Source organism: Passer montanus, unplaced genomic scaffold (genome assembly GCF_014805655.1).
Source record: "Passer montanus isolate IOZ18808 unplaced genomic scaffold, ASM1480565v1 scaffold33, whole genome shotgun sequence".
NCBI classification, from domain to species: Eukaryota; Metazoa; Chordata; class Aves; order Passeriformes; family Passeridae; genus Passer; species Passer montanus.
This window is the reverse complement of record NW_024368041.1, coordinates 3,831,165-3,851,132: the sequence shown is the minus strand read 5'-3', so window position 1 is coordinate 3,851,132 and position 19,968 is coordinate 3,831,165. Positions and strand designations below refer to the sequence as shown.

Genomic DNA, 19,968 nt, shown 5'->3' with positions numbered 1-19,968 from the left:
TTTCCTTATGAGTTAGAAATGCCGTGCATGAAATATTTAATCTCAAATTAAGTGCATAAGTTTAATTGTATTTTATTTTTCTCCAGCTGGAATAAGGTATAGGAATGCAGGAGAGTGTCACCAGTTAAACTACTTAGACTCTGTACAGAGAGTTGTGTATAGATTATAATAGCAGGAGATCTACCTGCATTAAGATTATTAAAAATTTAAAAAGATGTTACTACCTCACTGAAAAAACAGTGAAGAAATTATTTTACTTGTTTTGGATTTCAAGGCAGGGTCTCTTTTGTTTCTTTGGAGCCAGTGCTCATGTTGTGTTATTTTCTTTCTTTGGGGGTCCAGCACAAATCTCTTGCACAGTGCAATGATTATAGATGAAACTCCACTGACAAGGAGATGCTTGGCACAGGCTCTGGCCCAGCAATTCTTTGGATGTTTCATATCCAGAATGTCCTGGTAAGTATTTTACCATAGTATTCTCCAGAAAATTGGGAGGATCTTGGAAGCTCAAATTTTAATTTGCAAATTGCTTTTTATCGAAAAAATAAGTAAAACAGTAATTGTAGAAGAAAGCAAAAATGGGAAAAATGTAAGAATAATAAGCTCAATAAGTTAAAATCCATTCATATTTTTTGTTGTTTTGAAAGGAGAATGTGAGAGATAAAAGTTCCAAAGATTGTATAGATTGAATATATCTTCCTGAATGCCGTAGTGTGCTTTGGCATCTGTAAATTTTAGAAAGCTAATTCTTTGCATTATAAGTCAATTTCTGATTAATATTTTGGATGATGAAGTATAGCCTACCTGCAAAGTATTTGTAGAGCACAGAACTAATAAATTAAGTTTTTCAGGGAGGAGAATGCAGAAATTAGTGTCAAGTATGAAAATTCCTGCTGAGGTGGCTATAACTGCATGTCTCAGAAAACCTCCCCAAATGGCTCCTGCAGTTCTGATCAATATTTTTCTTAAATTCTTTTTCATAAACTTTATTCATTGGGGACAAGTTACCCATTACTTTTTTTAATGGCAGAAGTCTATGTCCCAGAGCATACTTGTCTTAAAAAGAAGGGAAATCAACATGTTCTTAAATTGATGTTTATACTGTTGTAATTTCTGTGGCTTTCTTCTTTATTTCTAGCCTACTTCTGTGATGAAGGCAATTTTTTGCACTCTTCATGATGACTCCATGTTCATATGTTCTTGATATTTACTTCATCATATTCTGTGTACAATGTCATTTTTCTGTTTAAGGTTCTAGTTCATGATCATTTTTTAGTTTTTGTCTGTTTTTTCTCTCTTAGAATATAACTCACAGAAGGTGTGTTTAAAAGGGTGTCCACCAAATTGTCAGATGGGTATTTCCTCTACTTGCTGTCCAGGTCTTTTGCACTTCATTGACTTGTGTATCAAGAAATTAAGATCATATCAATTAGCAGTTGCTTTAACTTTAGTGTCCATTTTCACCTGTTTATTATTATTGTTTCAGCCAAAATAGGTTTTATATTTTAATCTGGATTTCTGTGGTGAAAGTTCAGTTTTCACTGACTTTTCAGTTTCATTGGTTCTGTCCAGGTGCCAAGTTCCATAAATTGGTTCACAGCTCATCAGACTTCTGTTGACTTAGAGAAGTTATACAACCTCTTGAAATTTGTGGCTATTTTTGAGCTGGTCAAAAATACAATCCCTTACAAAATTTCCTCTGAAGTGATATAATTCATGTTTCTTTCTTATAATAGGTCAGATGAATGGGTGCTAAAGGGAATCTCTGGTTACATTTATGGCCTTTGGATGAAAAAGACCTTTGGTGTTAATGAGTATCGCCACTGGATTAAACAGGTAACATCATAGCATTTTCTATACATTTCATCAAATGTATACCTTTGCATCAAGGAAAATACAATATAAAACCTGAATATAATATACCTTTGTATTGCAACCTACAGACCTTTTTAGTAGTGACAAACCTCAGAGCTGAAATATTTTTGCCACTTGCTGCAAGGCCGAACACCAAGCATATAAACCAAAGTAGATTTTTGTGACTGCCATATGAATAATGAATAATAATTGTTGTTGTCTTTCCTTGCAATTAGTTTTTCTTTGTTGGTTTGGACTCCTGAACCAAAAAAAGAATCAAAAAAAGATACTGCTTTTGGAATACTTAGAATAGAATATAGTATTCTTAAGAATCTGTATTTGGTGAATTTCTTATGCTGTGATGGCTATCCATATATCTCAGAAAGGCTCCAGTATTAGCTTGGATCAGTGGTGATTCAGGTATCTTTTAGTATCATTGAAGTACTAAATGAAATTATGAAACAGTAAAAAAATCCCTGTTTGAAGTGATTTCTTTTCATGGAAAACAAATTTCTGTCTATAGCTTATGTTTCCAAATGTAATCTTTGAGACAGGTACTTTCTAGTGGTAGCAGCAATGACTCCTCATTCTTTGCAAGTAACATTTATTCACAAAAAGATATGTATCTTCTCATACGTATATTTCTCTCATCATGTTCTCTTACTCCCCTTATTCCAAAAAGTAAATCCTAACCCCATTTGCTCCATTTACATCCCTCACTCACCTGGGGACCCAGTACCACTTCCTACTCTGCCTAAAGCTCATTCAGTTTACCAGTCTGGTGTTGTCTGTGCTAAAGGTGTGGGTGCTGCAGAGAGCAGCAGAACTGGGTGGAGCTGTGTTGGAAGAGTTCACTGCTGTCTGCAGCAGAAGTTGCTCATGTTGTTCCCCATCTGTCCACACTAAAGGTGTCCACACAGAATTGAGAGGTGCTACTGTCACAGGCTCCAGTTCTGTCCTTTTTCTATTGTATTACCAATATATGAAAGTGTGCAAGTTGATATGTATCAATAAATCTCAATACATGTAAACATTTGAAAATTCTGTAACAATACGTTGCAGACAGGCATCAGTTTCCATTTCCTGTGCTTAAGCTGACACAATTTGATTCATGTTGACTTCTGGGTGACAGTGAGCCCTTACAAACATCCTGCCTTAAAAAGTGCTTGTTAACCTGGCATCACACAAGTTCAGACCCAGTGCAGAGCTCGGGCTAGGCATAAATATTTATTTATATTTATATTATTATATTTATTTGCGTGTGTGTGTGCATTAGTTGTTTTCCATTGCATTAAATGCTGATCACATTTATTTCTTTTGGTCAAAGACAACTTGTTGAATAATAATTCTCTGGTTATAATGTAGTTCAGCACTGTTGGGCATTAGCCCCATGTTCAGCTTCTGAACAAGTATGAACAACTAATTTCTACTGTTTTATTATTGTTCGTCATTTGAGAAACATCCCTGATTTTAAAATATTTCTCCCTTTGTAAACAAGCTTATTAGGAGGTATGACTTGAACAATATTGAAAGCTTTTCTGTCTTCTTTAAATAATTTTTCTGCTCTTCAAAATTATGCTTACTTACATATTTTGTTCTTAGGAGTTAGATCAAATTGTGGCATACGAACTGAAGACTGGAGGAGTTTTACTGCATCCAATATTTGGAGGAGGAAAAGAGAAAGACAAGTATGTTTATTTAAGCTGCAAGTCATTGCAGGGTATATTTTTGTGGGGCCATTAATATATGCCTTGGGTGTGTTGTGTAGCACAAGGCCAAAGGCTGAAGATCTCAAGCTGCCCAAGGCATGTATTACCAGTCTCATGAAGTACATCTTGAGTATATTGTAATACCTGTTGTTTTTTCTTTCTTTCAATTTGAATCTCAAAGGAAATGAAGTATAATGAATGTTTTTTAATGCTGTTACGAAACTACTTTTTAGTAAGAGGATAGGAGAGAACATAGAGCCAGAATTTTGATGTGAGCTGTTTCTGGAGTGGTTAGTGATTTTCAGTCTTTTTAATTGTATCATCAGCTTTCTGTTTCTTGGCTCTTTTTTCTTTCTGCTCTCAGATACCACCTTGTAGTCTTAGACTGAGATTTCTTAGTATAGTGGGGGTAGAAAATTATTAGATAAGTCATCTGAGAAATACTGTTAGTTACTGGTGTGAACTGGCTGGGTTTTTATTTTCCCGATAATTGCAGCTTCAGTGTGTCTAGCTTAGAATTGCTCCCCTTCCCTCTCTTGTAATACTCCAGTACTACCCATTGAGAAGTAATAAACACTGGAGGTGGAAAAATACTGCTGCATGTCAGATCAGTAGTTTGATATGGGTTTCAGTGACAAGCTTTTGCTGGGTTTTTCTTTTCTTGCATAAATTAATCTCCATATAACACAGCCTCACAAGGAGTTGCTTTTTGGAAACACACAAGCAGCATGTGCACAACTGCAAGGTTGAGCTTGTGCAGGTAGACTACTACATCAACTCCTGTTCTTTACTGCAGCAGAAGCCCCTGTCTTATGAAAATACAACCAAAATTGCCTATAACAGTGGTTCTTTTGCATTTGATTGTGTGTAAATCCAGATTTTGTTCATTTAAAGTTAAAACTCGGGATGTAGAACTGAATGAATTATGAAAATCACTAAATTTACAGTAATAAGATCAGATGAAACTAGAGATAAACACATTTTTAAAGAAAGAAATGCACTAAAATAAAATATCTTTCTAACTGATAATTTTACTAATTTAATTATATTTATTCTAGAATTTAACACAAATAATTGACAAAATTGTGTCCTAATGCTCTGAAAGGTGTGTTTCCTTGCTGTGATATATTGGTGGAAACTGTTTCTACAGTTATTTTACTACTTCATTATATTACAGCTTGTTAATAATAACCACAACATCACTTAAGTATGAATTACAATTTGCTGTTCTTTGTAGATTGCAGAGTTCCCTGGTATGTAAATTATGGATGTGTTCTTGACTCTGAGAGATAATTTGTATTGAAGGAAAGTATTTTCATAAAGGGGCCTAGAACATTGTTCTCCAGTATATTCTATGCATTTAATTCCTTTGTTCTGCTTGTTATGATACAGTTTCCTGGCAAATGTATTTGCAGCAAAACAGTTCCAGTTAATAATATGAAGAAAAATTGTGTTAAGTAATAATCTCATTTTTCAGCTAAATTAGAAGTAAAATGTCATAATAAGTCATAAAGGGAAAAAAAACCCCAAAAACCCAACTTCATTCACACAAATTAATTTGTGTGCAAAACAGAGGTCTCAGATTCTTCCTGTTTATGTCTGGTGTAGCACAAACACTGCACTCCAGAGTGCTTATTTTAAGACAAAATCCCAGAGCCTGGGAAAATGAAGGAAAGAAAACTGCAGATTAACTGCCATGTGGATGAAAGCTTCAGAACAAAGCTTTGTGTGTAACCTTTTAATTTCATGTCCTCCTCTCTCAGACTGTGGTTCTCTTCAGCCTTTGATTGTGCTGGTACCACCCTACTGTAAAAATGTAAAACTTGTAGAAATATATAGAGTTATGTTTGGTAGGGAAGAAGCTTACTAACCAGGTTATAATGAATGGCTGGACTGTGTTCAGGAGCATGAGCATTATAAAATTCTGTGGAAAAGCTGCTTCACTTCTACTTCGACAAAGGCTTTAGGTCTATACTGGTAATTTTAACACTGTTTTGGTGGCAGTTCAATAAAATCTGTGGAATTATAGTGATTGAAGGAAAATATAATCTGAAGAAATGTATTAATATTGAGTGAACTACAAGATGTAACTGTCAAATGCAAACTTGTCTAAGTTTGTTTTGCAGTTAAATAATGTAACCAGTACCAAAATCAATCAACACTTAGTAAATTTAAAAAGGGATCTTGGGATTGTGGGTACTGGCTTGGTTGTAATTTGCAAGAAAAGAATTTTACAAAAGTCAATCAACTGTATAATTTGAAGCTGGATAAATAGTTCTTATTCTGAGACCAAATTATTATATAATGTCTGAGCCACAACCTCAGTTTCCTCCTTGAATTTCAATTCTTTCATGGTTGCTAAATCCTTCCCTACCTCAGAACAGAGAAATATCCAGAATAACAAGAGAATTGTGATAGGGGGAACTTCAGCAACTGCTTATCAACAGCAAACAAGGAGTTAACCTACATGGTTCTTTTTCACAAAATTACTGTACCTAAGAAGGGTAATACTTGCTTAAATTTAGAAACACTTCTCTTTTGGTATCTTCTTAAGATGTTTGAACAGATACTCATGAGCAAAGTCAAGGGGTTCTCCCAGTAAATAGAAGGATGGAAAATTTATAAGGTATTGCAGCTACCTTGGTTCTTGCCATCTGAAATATTAAGGGCTGCAGACAAGGAGCTAAGTGCTGGTACTGTGTTTGTAGAGCACTTTTTAGTGAACCTCAGCAAACCTGGTTTCTTCACATGTGTGTTACTCAGTCATGAAAAACTCAGATGTCCTGTGAAAAATACTAAAAGAAGAAATATAGCAAAGCAACATACAGTTGCCACAGACTTGGTTCATCAAGAAAATGAAGCCAGACTATTAATCATTTCTTCTTCTCAAATAAGAGCCTCCTTAAAAGGAGGCAAAAAAGTGTTATTCTTCTCAAGGATTAAATACTACCTGCGGAGTGTCCTTTGACATGTTATCTGATTTAGAAGATACCAAGTTTGCCAAAATGTTGAAAGATAAAGTTGCTAACTAAAATAAAAGGAAAGAAATTCCTTAGGCCCATCACATGAAAGTGTTCTGTGTATTGTAAAACTCCTACTTTTCTTGAATTGCAACAATTATTTCTTTAAATACAAAATATTTACTACATACAGTCATTCTTAAATGGAAGTGGAACAGGAAGATTGCTGATTGATGAGTAATTTCCAGACTCAGTCACAGGTTCCTTGCTCAGTGTGCTGGTGCTTTCACTGTCTCTACAGCACTACACAGCAGCTATCATGTGTCATTAATCCCTGTACTGTACTTGCTGTATGCCAGGTGCATACACCCTTGCCACCTCTGTGGACAAGTAAGTGGTCATTTTAAGTGTGTGATGGTTTGTGATGGTTTGTAATTAAGGCATTACAAGAAAACCTAAGTAATTGTTGGTGCAGCTCTGAGCTTGGTTGCTGGGGTATATTTTAAGTTTCTTTCAATAAAATGCTAAATAGATGGTTTTTGTGATTTTTTTTTCAGCCCTGCTTCACATTTACATTTTTCTATCAAGCACCCTCATACACTGTCCTGGGAATATTACACTATGTTCCAGTGCAAAGCACATCTTGTTATGAGACTGATTGAGAACAGAATTAGCATGGAGTTCATGTTGCAGGTAGGTATTTAGATGATTATGTGGAATATAAAAACTCCTTGTCTTCAATTGCATTTCTGTTCATGAAATAGAGTTCAGAGAAGAAGAGAACAGGTCATCATAGGATTCCATTTGTAGTTTCAATTTTAGCAGGACTGCACAAACATTTGGTCATTTGTGTTAGGATAAGGTTAACTATTATTCCTATGCATAAGTTAGAATACTTTTTATATGCTGCATATTCTCTTTAATCTTAAAGTGTTTAATTGGTTTGGGTTACTCTGATTTGTTGTTAACACTGAGAGCCTGTTTTCGTAACCCTGACTAGTGTTGCTGTGAGCTAATCTAATGAAATTATAAATAATGAGGATCCAGCTCCAGCTCTCTCATTATATAAAGCTTTCAGTGCTAGATGAAACTTAGATGCTTATATTAGAAGAAGCATTTGAATAGAAGATTGTAATTTTATTCTGAAATACTGAACTTCTGCAGAACTGCAATTTCTCGTCTTCACTAATTCTCTTTTGTGACATACCTTAGAAAGAATAGGTGCTACAAATGAACAGTTAAAAAATGAGTGATATTTTCATATCAGCTTCAAGTTTTGGGGGGAGTGGGTTTTTTGCCTTGGTTTGAGGTTATTTTAAAGGAAAATGTATGTTGTTGTGCTAGAGCAATTTTAGGTGGTGGTCAAGTTAAAAATACTGCAGAGAATCTCATGAATGTTTAATTTCTGAAAAAAATATGTAGTCAGTGATCTCTTTTACTGTAGATAATTTTTGAAAGTTGATGATCTTTTAATGGCTTTTGTATGTGCATATGTATGTGTACCTTGGAGGAAGATACATTTGGACTGAAAATTTCTGATATATTCAAGCAAATAATTTCCCATAAAATCTTTATTTTCAAAACCTTTTTTTAAAGCCAGTTATCAGAAAGTGAGTTTATTGGCCTTTAGTTGCAATTCAACTAAAACTAAATAGAAAAGCTTATTTAATATATAAGTATTTAGGGAAAGCAATAACTTTTTATCATTTTAGGTTTTCAACAAGTTGTTGAGTCTGGCCAGTACTGCTTCATCTCAGAAGTTCCAGTCACACATGTGGAGTCAGATGTTGGTTTCCACATCTGGGTTTTTGAAATCTATCTCAAATGTCTCAGGCAAAGACATCCAACCTTTAATAAAGCAGTGGGTGTATCCTTTATATTCTTGGTCTGAATTATTAATATGGAAAATGAATTTGTTTTTTTAATTGGTACTATCAAAAGAACGTGAAGAAGGGTATGAAATATCTTTGCATAAAACAGTTAAGTACATTATTCTGTGAATTAGATAGATAAGTGAGCCACAAGTTCACAATCTTTTCATAGTCCTTTGAACTATACTGGCTTTTTTAAGCATGTTCTTTGCTAGAAGGGATTTCATTATTTTAAGTTTTCCTTTGAAAGAAGCACAGGAACTATGCTGCAATTTAAGGCCAAATTATACTAAAAGGATTCCAGAGGACACTGCCCATAGAAATATGCTGAACTGGGACATGGAAAATGCTATAGTCTGGTGCATTTTAATATGTGATTTCCAGTAAATCACCATGAAATAAGTAACCTAAAGCACAGACTATTCGTTTACAATATACTTTAATAGCTTGGTAGCTTGTGTTGATAGCACAGTTTCAGATAAAATAAACCTCTGTGTGCTGATTTTTCAAATTTGAGTGATATTAGTCAAGAAACAGGGTTTCTTGTTTTGAATTGATATGGAGGGAAATTTGAAGTGACTCCATTTAACATGTTTCATTGTTAGTTTTATTTAATGTGACTCCAGGCTAGAATTGTACGTGACTGCAGCAAAAACATACCTTACTGTTGTAACAGACAACAAAAGAAGGTATTTATTTGAGTTGACTTAACAATGTTCATGCATCTCAATATCTTAACTAAAAAGCACTGTATAAATAGTATTTTTAGAGTAATTTGAGAGATTAGTATTTTATTTACATCAGAAGTGTTCATAAAGTATAAATATACATTATTCTAATTTACATACCTTGCTGTGCCAAGCACTTAAGAAAAATAGGAGTTCTGTATTCACAGTGCAGTGACACCTAAATGTCAGCATTACTGTCTGAGCTGGGTGAATCTTAACTGCATCTGTTCTGTAAGGAAGAAAGAATTGTACTTCACATATTTGGGGATTATTTTAATCTTCTCCATACTTTGGCCCCAGGGTTGATCCTGGTAGCTATAACTTGTATTTAATCCTATGATTGCAACCTCCCTACCCTGCTTCAAACACTGCTGTTCCTGTGACAATGGATTTCCCACCTTGTAGGATCACAGAAGGTCTTTATGTTGTTTGGGAGGAAATCTTACTGCTGTTAACTAGTGCTGTCTTATGCCATTAGCAAGGGCTGTGTTGATGCTGAGTGTAAACCTTGTGCTGAAAAAACACTAAAAATGTCTTAAACTGTGCCTGATGACAAAGCCCCAGAGCTTCATGAAGGTAGCATCCATGAACCAGTGTGAGGTACTTAGCCAAATAGTAAAATTTTGGGAGGAAAGTTAATAACCCCTGTATGAGAAGTCTTTTTGAATATGCCAGCTCTTCCCTTAAATGCTGGGACATGAAAGAACAGATTTTCCTCCTTTTCTTTTGTCTCATATTGTCAGACACTTGTGAGAGTGTGCATTAAACTAAAATGCTTCAGTTTAGTGTTTTAGTTTACTACCAGTCAAAATGAATGATGAAATTATTCACAGGAAAAGTTGTCTTGAAGAAATCATTGCCTAGGCAAAAATTTACAGTGAGATTGTTACTTTTTATCATTCATATTGTATAATTTGATGTGTATGTGGACTCATATACACACACATGTGAATGCTTACATGACCCAGTTTGGAAAACTGCAGTAAAATAATGGAGTTAAATGTAGTGTGGGTAGAAAACAGAAACTAATGTCTGCATTTTCCCCTTAGTTTTATTTAACTAAAATACATAGTAAAACCATATTGAAACTACTGAAGTCTTACACAATTACTTTTTCTGAGAGCATGCCAAGGACATTGGATGTGGTGGAGTCCAGAATAGTTTTTCATTTCAAATTAATTTCTTTGTACTAGGTAGTTTTAATTTCATTTTGGTTTTTCTCCATAAGAGACATGACTGGACATGAAAGAGCTATTTAAAGAAAAAAAAATTTAAAGAATTTCGTGAATGAACATGAGTGATTTCATTTCCAAATTTTCTTGGAATGGGAAATTCTAGGAATAAAGAAGCATAAAGCAAGTGTTAAGAATTGAGAATTATGGCTTTTTATAACTATTGCATTGTGCACTAGAATTCCTATACTGCTTATTAGGGATCAGAGTGGAGTGGTAAAATTTTATGGTAGCTTTGCATTTAATAGAAAACGGAATGTATTGGAATTGGAAATAAAACAAGATTACACATCTCCTGGGACTCAGAAATATGTGGTAAGGTCCATTTTCCATATTTTACCTACTTGTAGAAGTGTGGTGTATACATTAAGTTTAATGTTAATAACAAAATCTTGTGAACTTGAAGGGTCCTCTTAAAGTGACAGTGCAAGAACTTGATGGCTCATTCAACCATACATTGCAGATTGAAGAAAACAGTCTTAAGCATGATATACCTTGCCATTCTAAAAGCAGAAGGTAAGAGCTAAAATACTAACTGCAGGTATTTTTACTATGGATTTATGAAAACATGCAGGGCATTTGATGATAAATATATGCTTCTTCTTAATCTTACTAAATAAGATTTACCTGTGATGTAAGTGGAGAATTTCATACTATTTAAGGACAACAAGAAGCCTTACACAGCTCTTAATTGTATGTAATTTTGTAGAAGTTTTATGAAGACCTAATTTGTGTAGAATTAAGTTGAATGAAGACTCTAATTAATCAAATTATTCAAAATGCTTTTGAATGGGAATCAAAAATTAGAGGGAAGACAAATGTAAGCCAGAGGAGTGCCTCAGGTGAAGAGAGTGCTGGGCCTGTTAGATAAACCTAAGGAATAAGAAGAGTGACATACTTCCCACACGAGGGAAGACAAATGTAAGCCAGAGGAGTGCCTCAGGTGAAGAGTGCTGGGCCTGTTAGGTAAACCTAAGGAGTAAGAAGAGTGACATACTTCCCACATAGAGTCTCTCCATCTTCTAATGCATTTAATGGTTACTTTGAATTCTACTTCTCAAACGTCTATGTTTATGTGTAATTGTAAAAATAGTGGGAGTACAAATTATAGAAATGGATACATAGCTCAAATTTGTGATTATTTTTTGCTGGAGAGAGCATTATGCTTTTGTGTGGTGAAATGCGCAGAATACTTTTGCAGTTTTAAACTTTGTTTATAAACATATATTTGCCAGTCTGGTAAATAACACTTTTTTTCCCCCTTTTTTTAATAGAAATAAGAAGAAAAAGATTCCACTGATGAATGGAGAAGAGGTGGACATGGACCTTTCTGCTATGGAGTAAGTTGGCTTGTTGGAGTTTCTCAGTGTGAGTCTGAGCCATCTTCCCCATGTCTAAAGCATGCTGTTTTGAAGATTGGATAATAAAGTTGTATTTTATTATATGACTGACAACTTTCAAGACTATCCCACATTTCTCTGTCTTTACTGAAACTTTTCTGCTGTAGCTGGGGAAATGCTGGTGAAGTGTAAAAAGGATGTGTTAACCAATATAATCAGATTTTATAAAAAATCTTGGGCATGATATGGTGATAATAAATTACTCGACTCTAACACATTTCTGGTGATGCATTTCAGCTGACTTCATAGGTAAAACATAAACAAGAATTTGTTTGAAACAAAGTGAGGGCAATTTTTATTGGATCTTGATGAAGACCATTTAACTGCCACTAATACAGACAGGTTCCTGAAATATGTAATTACAAAAAAATTTCTCTAGATTAAAGTAATGATGAAGTGCTTCATACTGAAATCCACACTAACATTAATTTCAGTTGGAACTGTTAAGCTCTTTGGAAGCAAAGTATTGCTGAATGTAAATACCTACTTTACCCTCCTTGACTTGGAGCCAGCAGTACCCTCAGAGACAGGGGAGGTGTTGGCACCTGGTTTTCTGGCTGAGGGAAGTAAATAATCTGCAATTGAAAGTCAGTGGTGTCTCTCTGAGGAAGGGTAGTTTGCTTGTCATCTTAAAAGTGTTGCAGATTCTCATAAATTTAACCTCATCTAATACATGATGAGAAAAAAATTTGTAAGACATATTTACATTGAGCAAGTCATTGCTGTAATTTCCATATGAGAGTTGACATATGAATAGTTTAATTGTATTGGAGGATAATTACCCTAAATATGTGTTACTATTTTTGATCAGTTATGATCAGGTCCCTGCTGCGTTACCCTGAGCTGAGACTTCAGTGATCTTAGAATGACCTTTGAATTGGGATAGGATTTTATATGAGACACTTTCATTTTACCTGATAACCTGATCTGTGCTGTGGTCATTCTGCTGTCCAGTTTAGGCTCCTCTGCTCCAAGCATGTATGATGGATAATACACATTCTATTTTCTAAATCTTGTGTATACACTCTTTCACTGTTGTTTCTTCTCTAGCTACTAACTTGGAAGGAATTCTGGATTTTCTACAAACATATACAGAAATATACATCATATTTATAATTATGCTCTTTTCATCAGTCCAAACTCTCTCCTAATGCCTTGTTGGTATTTTGGTTTTGTGATTTTTATATGGAAAAATGAGTAAGAAAATGTATTGCATAATTTGTGCTTGTTGCTCCTATAAATCACTTCTGCAGTCACGGTGCCATGTGAATAATAAAGTATAAAATGTATGTTTGGATGGAATACCAACTCAGTCATTTTATCTGGGGGATAACTTTAATCCCGATTTTTATAACAGTTTTCATGGTTGCCCTTGTCAGCTTTCAACATCATAGTGTGTGAGAGGTTGTAAAGGAGTTTCACATCTATTGATTTTTTAAAAGTGTATTTACCACCAGATATTCTTTCTTGGATTATTTGGTTTTGGTAGTCTTAACCTTTAGAAGGTAATAAAGTGCTTATCAGATAGGAAAATTGTAGCATCCAAGCAAATAGAATTAAATATACTGGGATCATACAGTAGTTTACCATATACAAAATACTAAACCTCTGTATTCATTTTGATATATTAGAGGTTTGGACAGATTGCTCTGGGAGGCTGTCGAATTGCCATCCTAGAAGCAGGAGATTGGAGCAGGAGACTTTCAAAAGTTCTCTCCCATCTGTATTTTTTTATGGTTCTTTGAATTTAAATACTTTACAAATAACTCACAACAAGTTAGAATATCTTTAGAATTTCTATAGTCTTGAAGTTTTGTAAGCTGTTAATGTTTTTTATGTCTGTCTTAGTGCTGATTCCCCCTTGCTCTGGATAAGAATAGATCCTGATATGTCAGTACTGAGGAAGGTGGAATTTGAACAGTCTGATTTCATGTGGCAGTATCAGCTGAGATATGAGAGAGATGTGGTGGCACAAGAAGAAGCCATTCTGGCACTGGAAAAGTTCCCTACCCCGGCATCCCGGCTTGCGCTGACTGACATCCTGGAGCAGGAGCAATGCTTCTACCGGGTCAGGATGCTGGCCTGCTTCTGCCTTGCCAAGGTGAGGTTGTGTGCATGGCAGTAAGGGAGGAAATCCACTAGACTTTGTAAATGGCTGAAAATGGGTCAAAACGCATCACAGTTCCTAAACTGGCTTGAGATTTAGCTTCTTAAATGTATTTGCCAAGTATTTTTAACATGACTGATTTGAAAGGAAAGTTGTATTATTTTAGTCTGTAAATGGAGACTGCAGAAGGCTTTCATAATTGTCAAAATTGAGATGTCAGACAAGAAAACCACAAGGGATTTTTCCAGATTTCATTAAGTAGCAGAAATAAAAGACTTTTGTTTCATTTTTTTTCAGAACCAAAGTATATTTTTTATTATTTTAGTGGGAAGTTCCTTGGCCAGTCTATTGAGAACTCTGAAGTGCTGAAATTCATCTTTTCCTAATTGAACTTCAGATTGAATAGGGTCAAAAAATAAACATCAAGTTGGTATACAGTTAAATATTAAAAAGTCAAATAATTGCCTTGAAAAGGGAAGATCTTTTTTTTTTCTTACACATAAAATTAGCATTAAGAATGAAAATTAGTAAACCCCTAATTTTACAACAAGTAGGTGGAAACACAGAAGAACAAGAATTTTTAAAGTGGCATATTGGTGACTTTTATGCACATGAAGACATATTGATTGACAATTTATAGAGTTCAGATTATTAACATATAGCTTGTTTTCTGCTGTGTACCTGTTGGGAATATTTTAGTTTCTGTACAGAAATAAAGCCTTCAACCATATTTTGAAAATCAAAATCACAGTATTTTTGACAAAGTATTTTAATATTATGAAACACTGATGTAAAACTGCCAGTGTATGTTCTAGGATTGGTGCTGCCAGTATCTGACTTAAAATATGCATTTTTTATAACAAATCCCCTTGGAATATTTAATAGTATATATTCCACAGATAAATAGTAAAAGAGCAGTTGTTGCAACATTTAAATACCATAGTTTTTTCTGTCTTTACTTTAACTTCTTAGGCAGTTGGGCTGCAGACAATCATGGCTGGTTTTGTTCAGTTGTAATTGTATGGAAAGAAAAGTATGGCTGTGACATTAAATCAAGGTGAAGGAGCATGACAGAACAAAGTTATAGATATGTTTATGTAAGTTACCTGGGAGGAAAGTGTAATGCATTCTATTACTGATTTCAACAGGACATTAATAAGAATAACTTCCTGTTGTTGTTGAGTTTAATTTTCTCAGGTTGTAAATATTCAGGATTTGTATTCTTTTTTGAAAAAAGTGAAGTCCCTCTTGATTATTCAGGAGGAGGGTTCTTTTTTGTTGATTGACAATTTCTAGCTGGGTTGCAGTTACTTTTGCCAAATATTCTCAGTGTACTCATGTTGATACAGAGAAATGATATGTAACAATGCAATTGTCAAACTGAATTTGCTGTACTTTCTTGGTATATACCTCATTGATAAAAGGACTTCAGTCTCTCAGCAGTGAAATATCCAGGTGACATATTAAATCCCCATTGATAAATGAAGGATATGTGTCAACATGTGTGCACACACAGTGTGAGTCTCACTCCTGAGTCCTTCAGGACAAATAACAAATACAGAGACAGGAGCAGATGATGTCACAATCTTAATTCCTGGGGGTACACAGGCTGACTTCCCAGTTCAGATCCATTGCAGTGTAGGTGATGTGTTATAAACTTTGCAATAGGAACACTACTCTCACAAACTTCACCCTCCCAAACATTGAGGAGTTTCATAGATGTGCATGACAGTTAAACTTAGTCTACATTTTTATGCTGTACTGAATTGAGTGGTGTAGAAATGGAGTGTGCCTCTTGCCTTTTTAAGTAGAAATAATGCAACAAGGTAATTTGTGCTACTGTATGGGGAATGTGCAGTTATTTAGTTCACATTACACATTTAGTTCAGAATGTGTAATGTCTCAGTAGACTAAGTAGAAAAATCAGATTCTGTCAGTAAAGAGAAAATCAAATGGGTCACAACACATGATAAGACCAAAAAAATACTGAAAAGATAATAATACTATTGATTTTAATTGAAAATAGTTGTTTATCTACAGACTTTGTGAAAATAAATGCTTACAATATGAAGTTAATATTTAAAAATGTACACCCTCTTATTAATAGAACAGTGAATATCTTGTAAACATAGTACACTTTGATATTTTGGGGATTGAGTTTTACTGGAGACTGCTACATAAATTTGAATTTATAGTTTTAAGTTCTTTATCATAGTTTCTAAGCAGTCTTTGGGATTAATCTTCCTCTGCAGGAAGAGTTACTGTAGCTTTCAGAAAAAGCTGTACCTGCATCTTTAGTTTAAACACTTCAGTTATTGCAAGGGGAAGATCACTTGCAGTGTTTTCCCTCTCTAACTTTCCTTTGAAGCCTTACTTAGGTGGAAACGTGGTTTATAGTAATAAAGCACCACACTTCTCCAAAAGCAATGGTCAAGTGGATTACTGTACGTGTTCAGATTGCCTCTTGCTTTTTCTTCACTTACTGCATATGTAATAGCCTTTGAAACAAGCTACCTAATTTAGAAGGAATTCATCAAATTCAGGTTTTTCTTTGTAAGAACAGATTTTTTCTTAGTTTGTGGTGGGTCTGTAACAATGGGAATTCCTGCTACATTGTAGGGTGTATCGGTCCCGTTTGTTTGTATACACACACATCAGGCAGATTAACCATCAGCAGGCACAGGTGTTCTTGTCTGCAGGCTTTCAGTGCTTCTTACAGCAAATAGATGAAACCCAGGATACTGGGAAGGCACAAAAAGCAGTTTTGTCTTTGTGGAACCTTAACTGTCTTACACCAAAGCAGACTATAGCAGTAAATTTTTCTCAGTGCACAGTCTTCAATAAATGACAATTAGAGGGAGCTGCCTTGTCTTTAACTTTAGGGGTGGTCTTTTATTCTTAGGGTGGCTGAGGCCTGTGTATAGTCTGGGATGAGGTTACTGGCAGGGTAAATTTGGGAAGTTGATATTGCAAAATCCCCTTCCATCACTGGCTTCCATAGAGTCAGAGAACTTGGCTTAGTAAACAAAGAATATTCATCTAAAATATATAAAAGAGAAAATAATTAAGAACAGAAGTTTATCATGGAAGGATAGTTAGTTGCAGATGTCTTCCAAATGGAACAATTTCCATAAAACTTACCTTAATGTAGATAAGATATATTGGGAATGACAGTGAAAACTTAGCTAATATAAGATAATACACTCATGAAAGTAAGTATCTATTTAAAGGAGAGAATGTTCTTGGCAATTGCCCTTTTTGATTATGGGAAATGTGTATTTTTCTACAGCCAAACTAAACTTGCAGTGGTCATGTTAATATGATTTCCCTTCCCCCTATTATTCAGATTGCAAATTCCATGGTAAGTACGTGGACAGGACCACCAGCCATGAAGTCACTTTTTACCCGAATGTTTTGTTGTAAGACTTGTCCAAACATTGTGAAGACCAACAACTTCATGAACTTTCAGAGCTACTTTCTTCAAAAGGTAAAATTTATTTTTCTCAATGAATGTTTTAAAAGAATTGTCAAAAATACAAAAATGTTCCTACAATTGGCAGTTACAGGAATGTGGGTAGCACAAACCTGATTTCCTCTTTAATAAAAATCAAAGTAACTGATTCTTTCTCATATGGCTTCAGTTTGTTCAATCTTATTAAAATCAATTAACAAATTCTTAGCTGTTTTTTTCTGATTAGCTAAAGTTAAATTAGCAGTTTCTTCAGAAGAATGGAGACTTATATATTATTATATAATTACTTGCAATTATTTGTGAGCTCCTTCTTAAACAGTGCTGTAAGGAGGATACTAATTTTATCTTCTAGGTGAATTCAGCAACTGCCTTTATTCTTTAATAGCTCTTACGCCGTACTGCAAGTGAAATCTTACAACTCTTAAATTGGTGGACATTTTTGGTTCAAGACATTGCATAATCCTTCTTATCCTCTTCTTTCTATTGTCACCATCACATATTGCCACTGTTTATTTTGGTGTTAGCACAGGTTTATTTACTGTAACCTATGGTTGTTCATTGGATAACAAGATTAATGACAGTGTTTTTCTCTCAAGATTCACTTGACTGGGTGATTGAGTTCTTATTTCATAGATTTCATATTACTGATTTTATAGAAGACTCAAATTTTGTTTTTTTCACTCTGTCCAAAGCTGTTTCATTCTTCATGTCATTCTTGGACCTTCTTTTTTATTTTCTGCTTTTTTTGTCATTGTTCATTCTTTGCCACTATATCTTACATTTTTCTCCCTTTTTAATCTTGTGTGCCAAGTTTGTAGGTCTAGAATAAGATTCTTAAATCTATGTTGGGTGGAGCCTAGAGATCTGCTTTTAGCTCATTCTGAAATAAATACCTTATCAGAATAACAGCTGTCTGGCTAATAATTCTTCAGGCTTCACTGACGCTGTTGGGTCTGTGTGTCTCAGTGAAAATGGAAGTTTAGACATTGTGTTCACATGAAAACACTCAAATTCAGTATCTATCTCAAAATAAGTTCCATCGTCATTTTTTGTGTCTCACTGTTTTTCATTTGGTACCTTTTTGATAGTGTCTTGACTTGAGAATCTGTTTTTTGGATATACTTTTATTTTTTAAAAGTCTGTATTGTGTCTAATTACTGAGCAATAACTACATATTTTATTTGATCTCAAAATTATACAGTACATGGTCTGACTTTCAAAAATTATGTAAATACATCTTTTCAGACACCTGCTATTGTAAATTTGTTGTGTGCTGATTTTCAGGATGTACCTCTTTTCAGGATGTAACTATCATTTCAATAATATAAAGAGTGATATTAATTAATTTTGTTACACAGACTATGCCTGTTGCCATGGCCCTTCTGAGAGATGTTCACAACCTTTGTCCTAAGGAGGTTTTAATGTTCATTTTGGATTTGATCAAGTATAACGATAACAGGAAGAATAAGGTAAAGACAGTGTTTATTTTAATCTCTTACTGATTTTTTTTTTGGTGAAAAAAGTTTTAGTTAGTACACTGCATGATGTTTGATGCCACTACTTCAAATACCTAGCTCAGAACTGATAAAAAGGCGATGTGGTAAATGTTAGAGAATATTCTGTAGCTGACATTTCTATGGCAGCACTTCTTGGATGTTTCAAAGCTCTGTGTGCTTGTTGTTAATCTTGTCTTCATTTGTGTACTCTTTGCTTTACTCTTTTTCTTTCAAAAGACCTGAGTGCTTGGAGAAAATGTAGCATGAGAAGTTCAGCACTGTTTTATTGCTGTTTATTTCACCTTGAGAGGAGTATTTGAAAGAGCAAGGAAAGGAAACAATCTTTTTTAACACTATACAGGACTCTAGACTGTGTTCTGAGTTCTAGCTCACAGAACTGGATTGTCTTCATCTGGTTAAATAACAGGTGAACCACGGGTTTATGTTGTTCCATCACTAAACTGAACCATCTGAGTTGGAAATGTCATCACCCCAAGTTCCTTCCCAAACAGACCACTTTTGAAGGATGATTAAATGACCTTTAAGATCCTGAGATGATACAGAATTCCATCTCTATAGCTAGGAGCCTAGCATAATCTTCCCAATTAAGTATCCACAGTGAAGTGGAACCAGTCTAATGTGTCTTAAACTTAATTTTTTATTGTGTGTAGAGGACATGCAGTAACAAGACACCTGCTACTGAAATAAGGATGATGGAGGGGGAGAGGTAGAGAGTTCAACACATGCATGCAAGTATCAGTAGTCACAGAAAGAGGTGACATGTGCTGTCATCTCAGCCTCACCTTTCCATGTGTCCCTTCTTGAGTAACTAATACTCAAGTCCAGTACTTCTTCCTGCTTTTTGTAAATTTTCTTTTTATATGTGCTGCTGCTTACTAACACAACCAACAGATGCAAAAGACAGCATAATGGAAGGGGTGAAACTATGAGCCCAGGTAAGGGGGGTGGATGAAGAAGTTAGATTTTTTTTCACTAAGCAGCAGTGAGCTTATTAATTCTCTTCAGAAGCTCATGAAGTTGCTGGCTGGGTTAATAGTATGATTTTCAGAACCTTTTTTTTCCTGTTTTCCTTTCTTATGCAGTTTTTCCCATGGTCTTGGTTTTAAAATCTGTTCTGT

The 19,968-nt window shown here is 34.7% G+C and overlaps 1 protein-coding gene across 3 annotated transcripts in view; it reads left to right on the top strand.

Moving 5' to 3' along the window:
• The window catches only part of TAF2 (TATA-box binding protein associated factor 2), a 60,136-nt gene that overhangs the window by 15,195 nt on the left and 24,973 nt on the right, over positions 1–19,968 (top strand). For all 3 annotated transcript variants that reach the window (XM_039715393.1, XM_039715392.1, XM_039715394.1), the window contains exons 8-18: positions 343–456; positions 1,737–1,836; positions 3,457–3,542; positions 7,081–7,216; positions 8,236–8,390; positions 10,555–10,669; positions 10,761–10,870; positions 11,629–11,694; positions 13,603–13,855; positions 17,208–17,348; positions 18,692–18,802. In XM_039715393.1, coding sequence (XP_039571327.1) covers positions 343–456; positions 1,737–1,836; positions 3,457–3,542; positions 7,081–7,216; positions 8,236–8,390; positions 10,555–10,669; positions 10,761–10,870; positions 11,629–11,694; positions 13,603–13,855; positions 17,208–17,348; positions 18,692–18,802 — 1,387 coding nt within the window. The remainder of the gene's footprint in view (positions 1–342; positions 457–1,736; positions 1,837–3,456; positions 3,543–7,080; positions 7,217–8,235; positions 8,391–10,554; positions 10,670–10,760; positions 10,871–11,628; positions 11,695–13,602; positions 13,856–17,207; positions 17,349–18,691; positions 18,803–19,968) is intronic.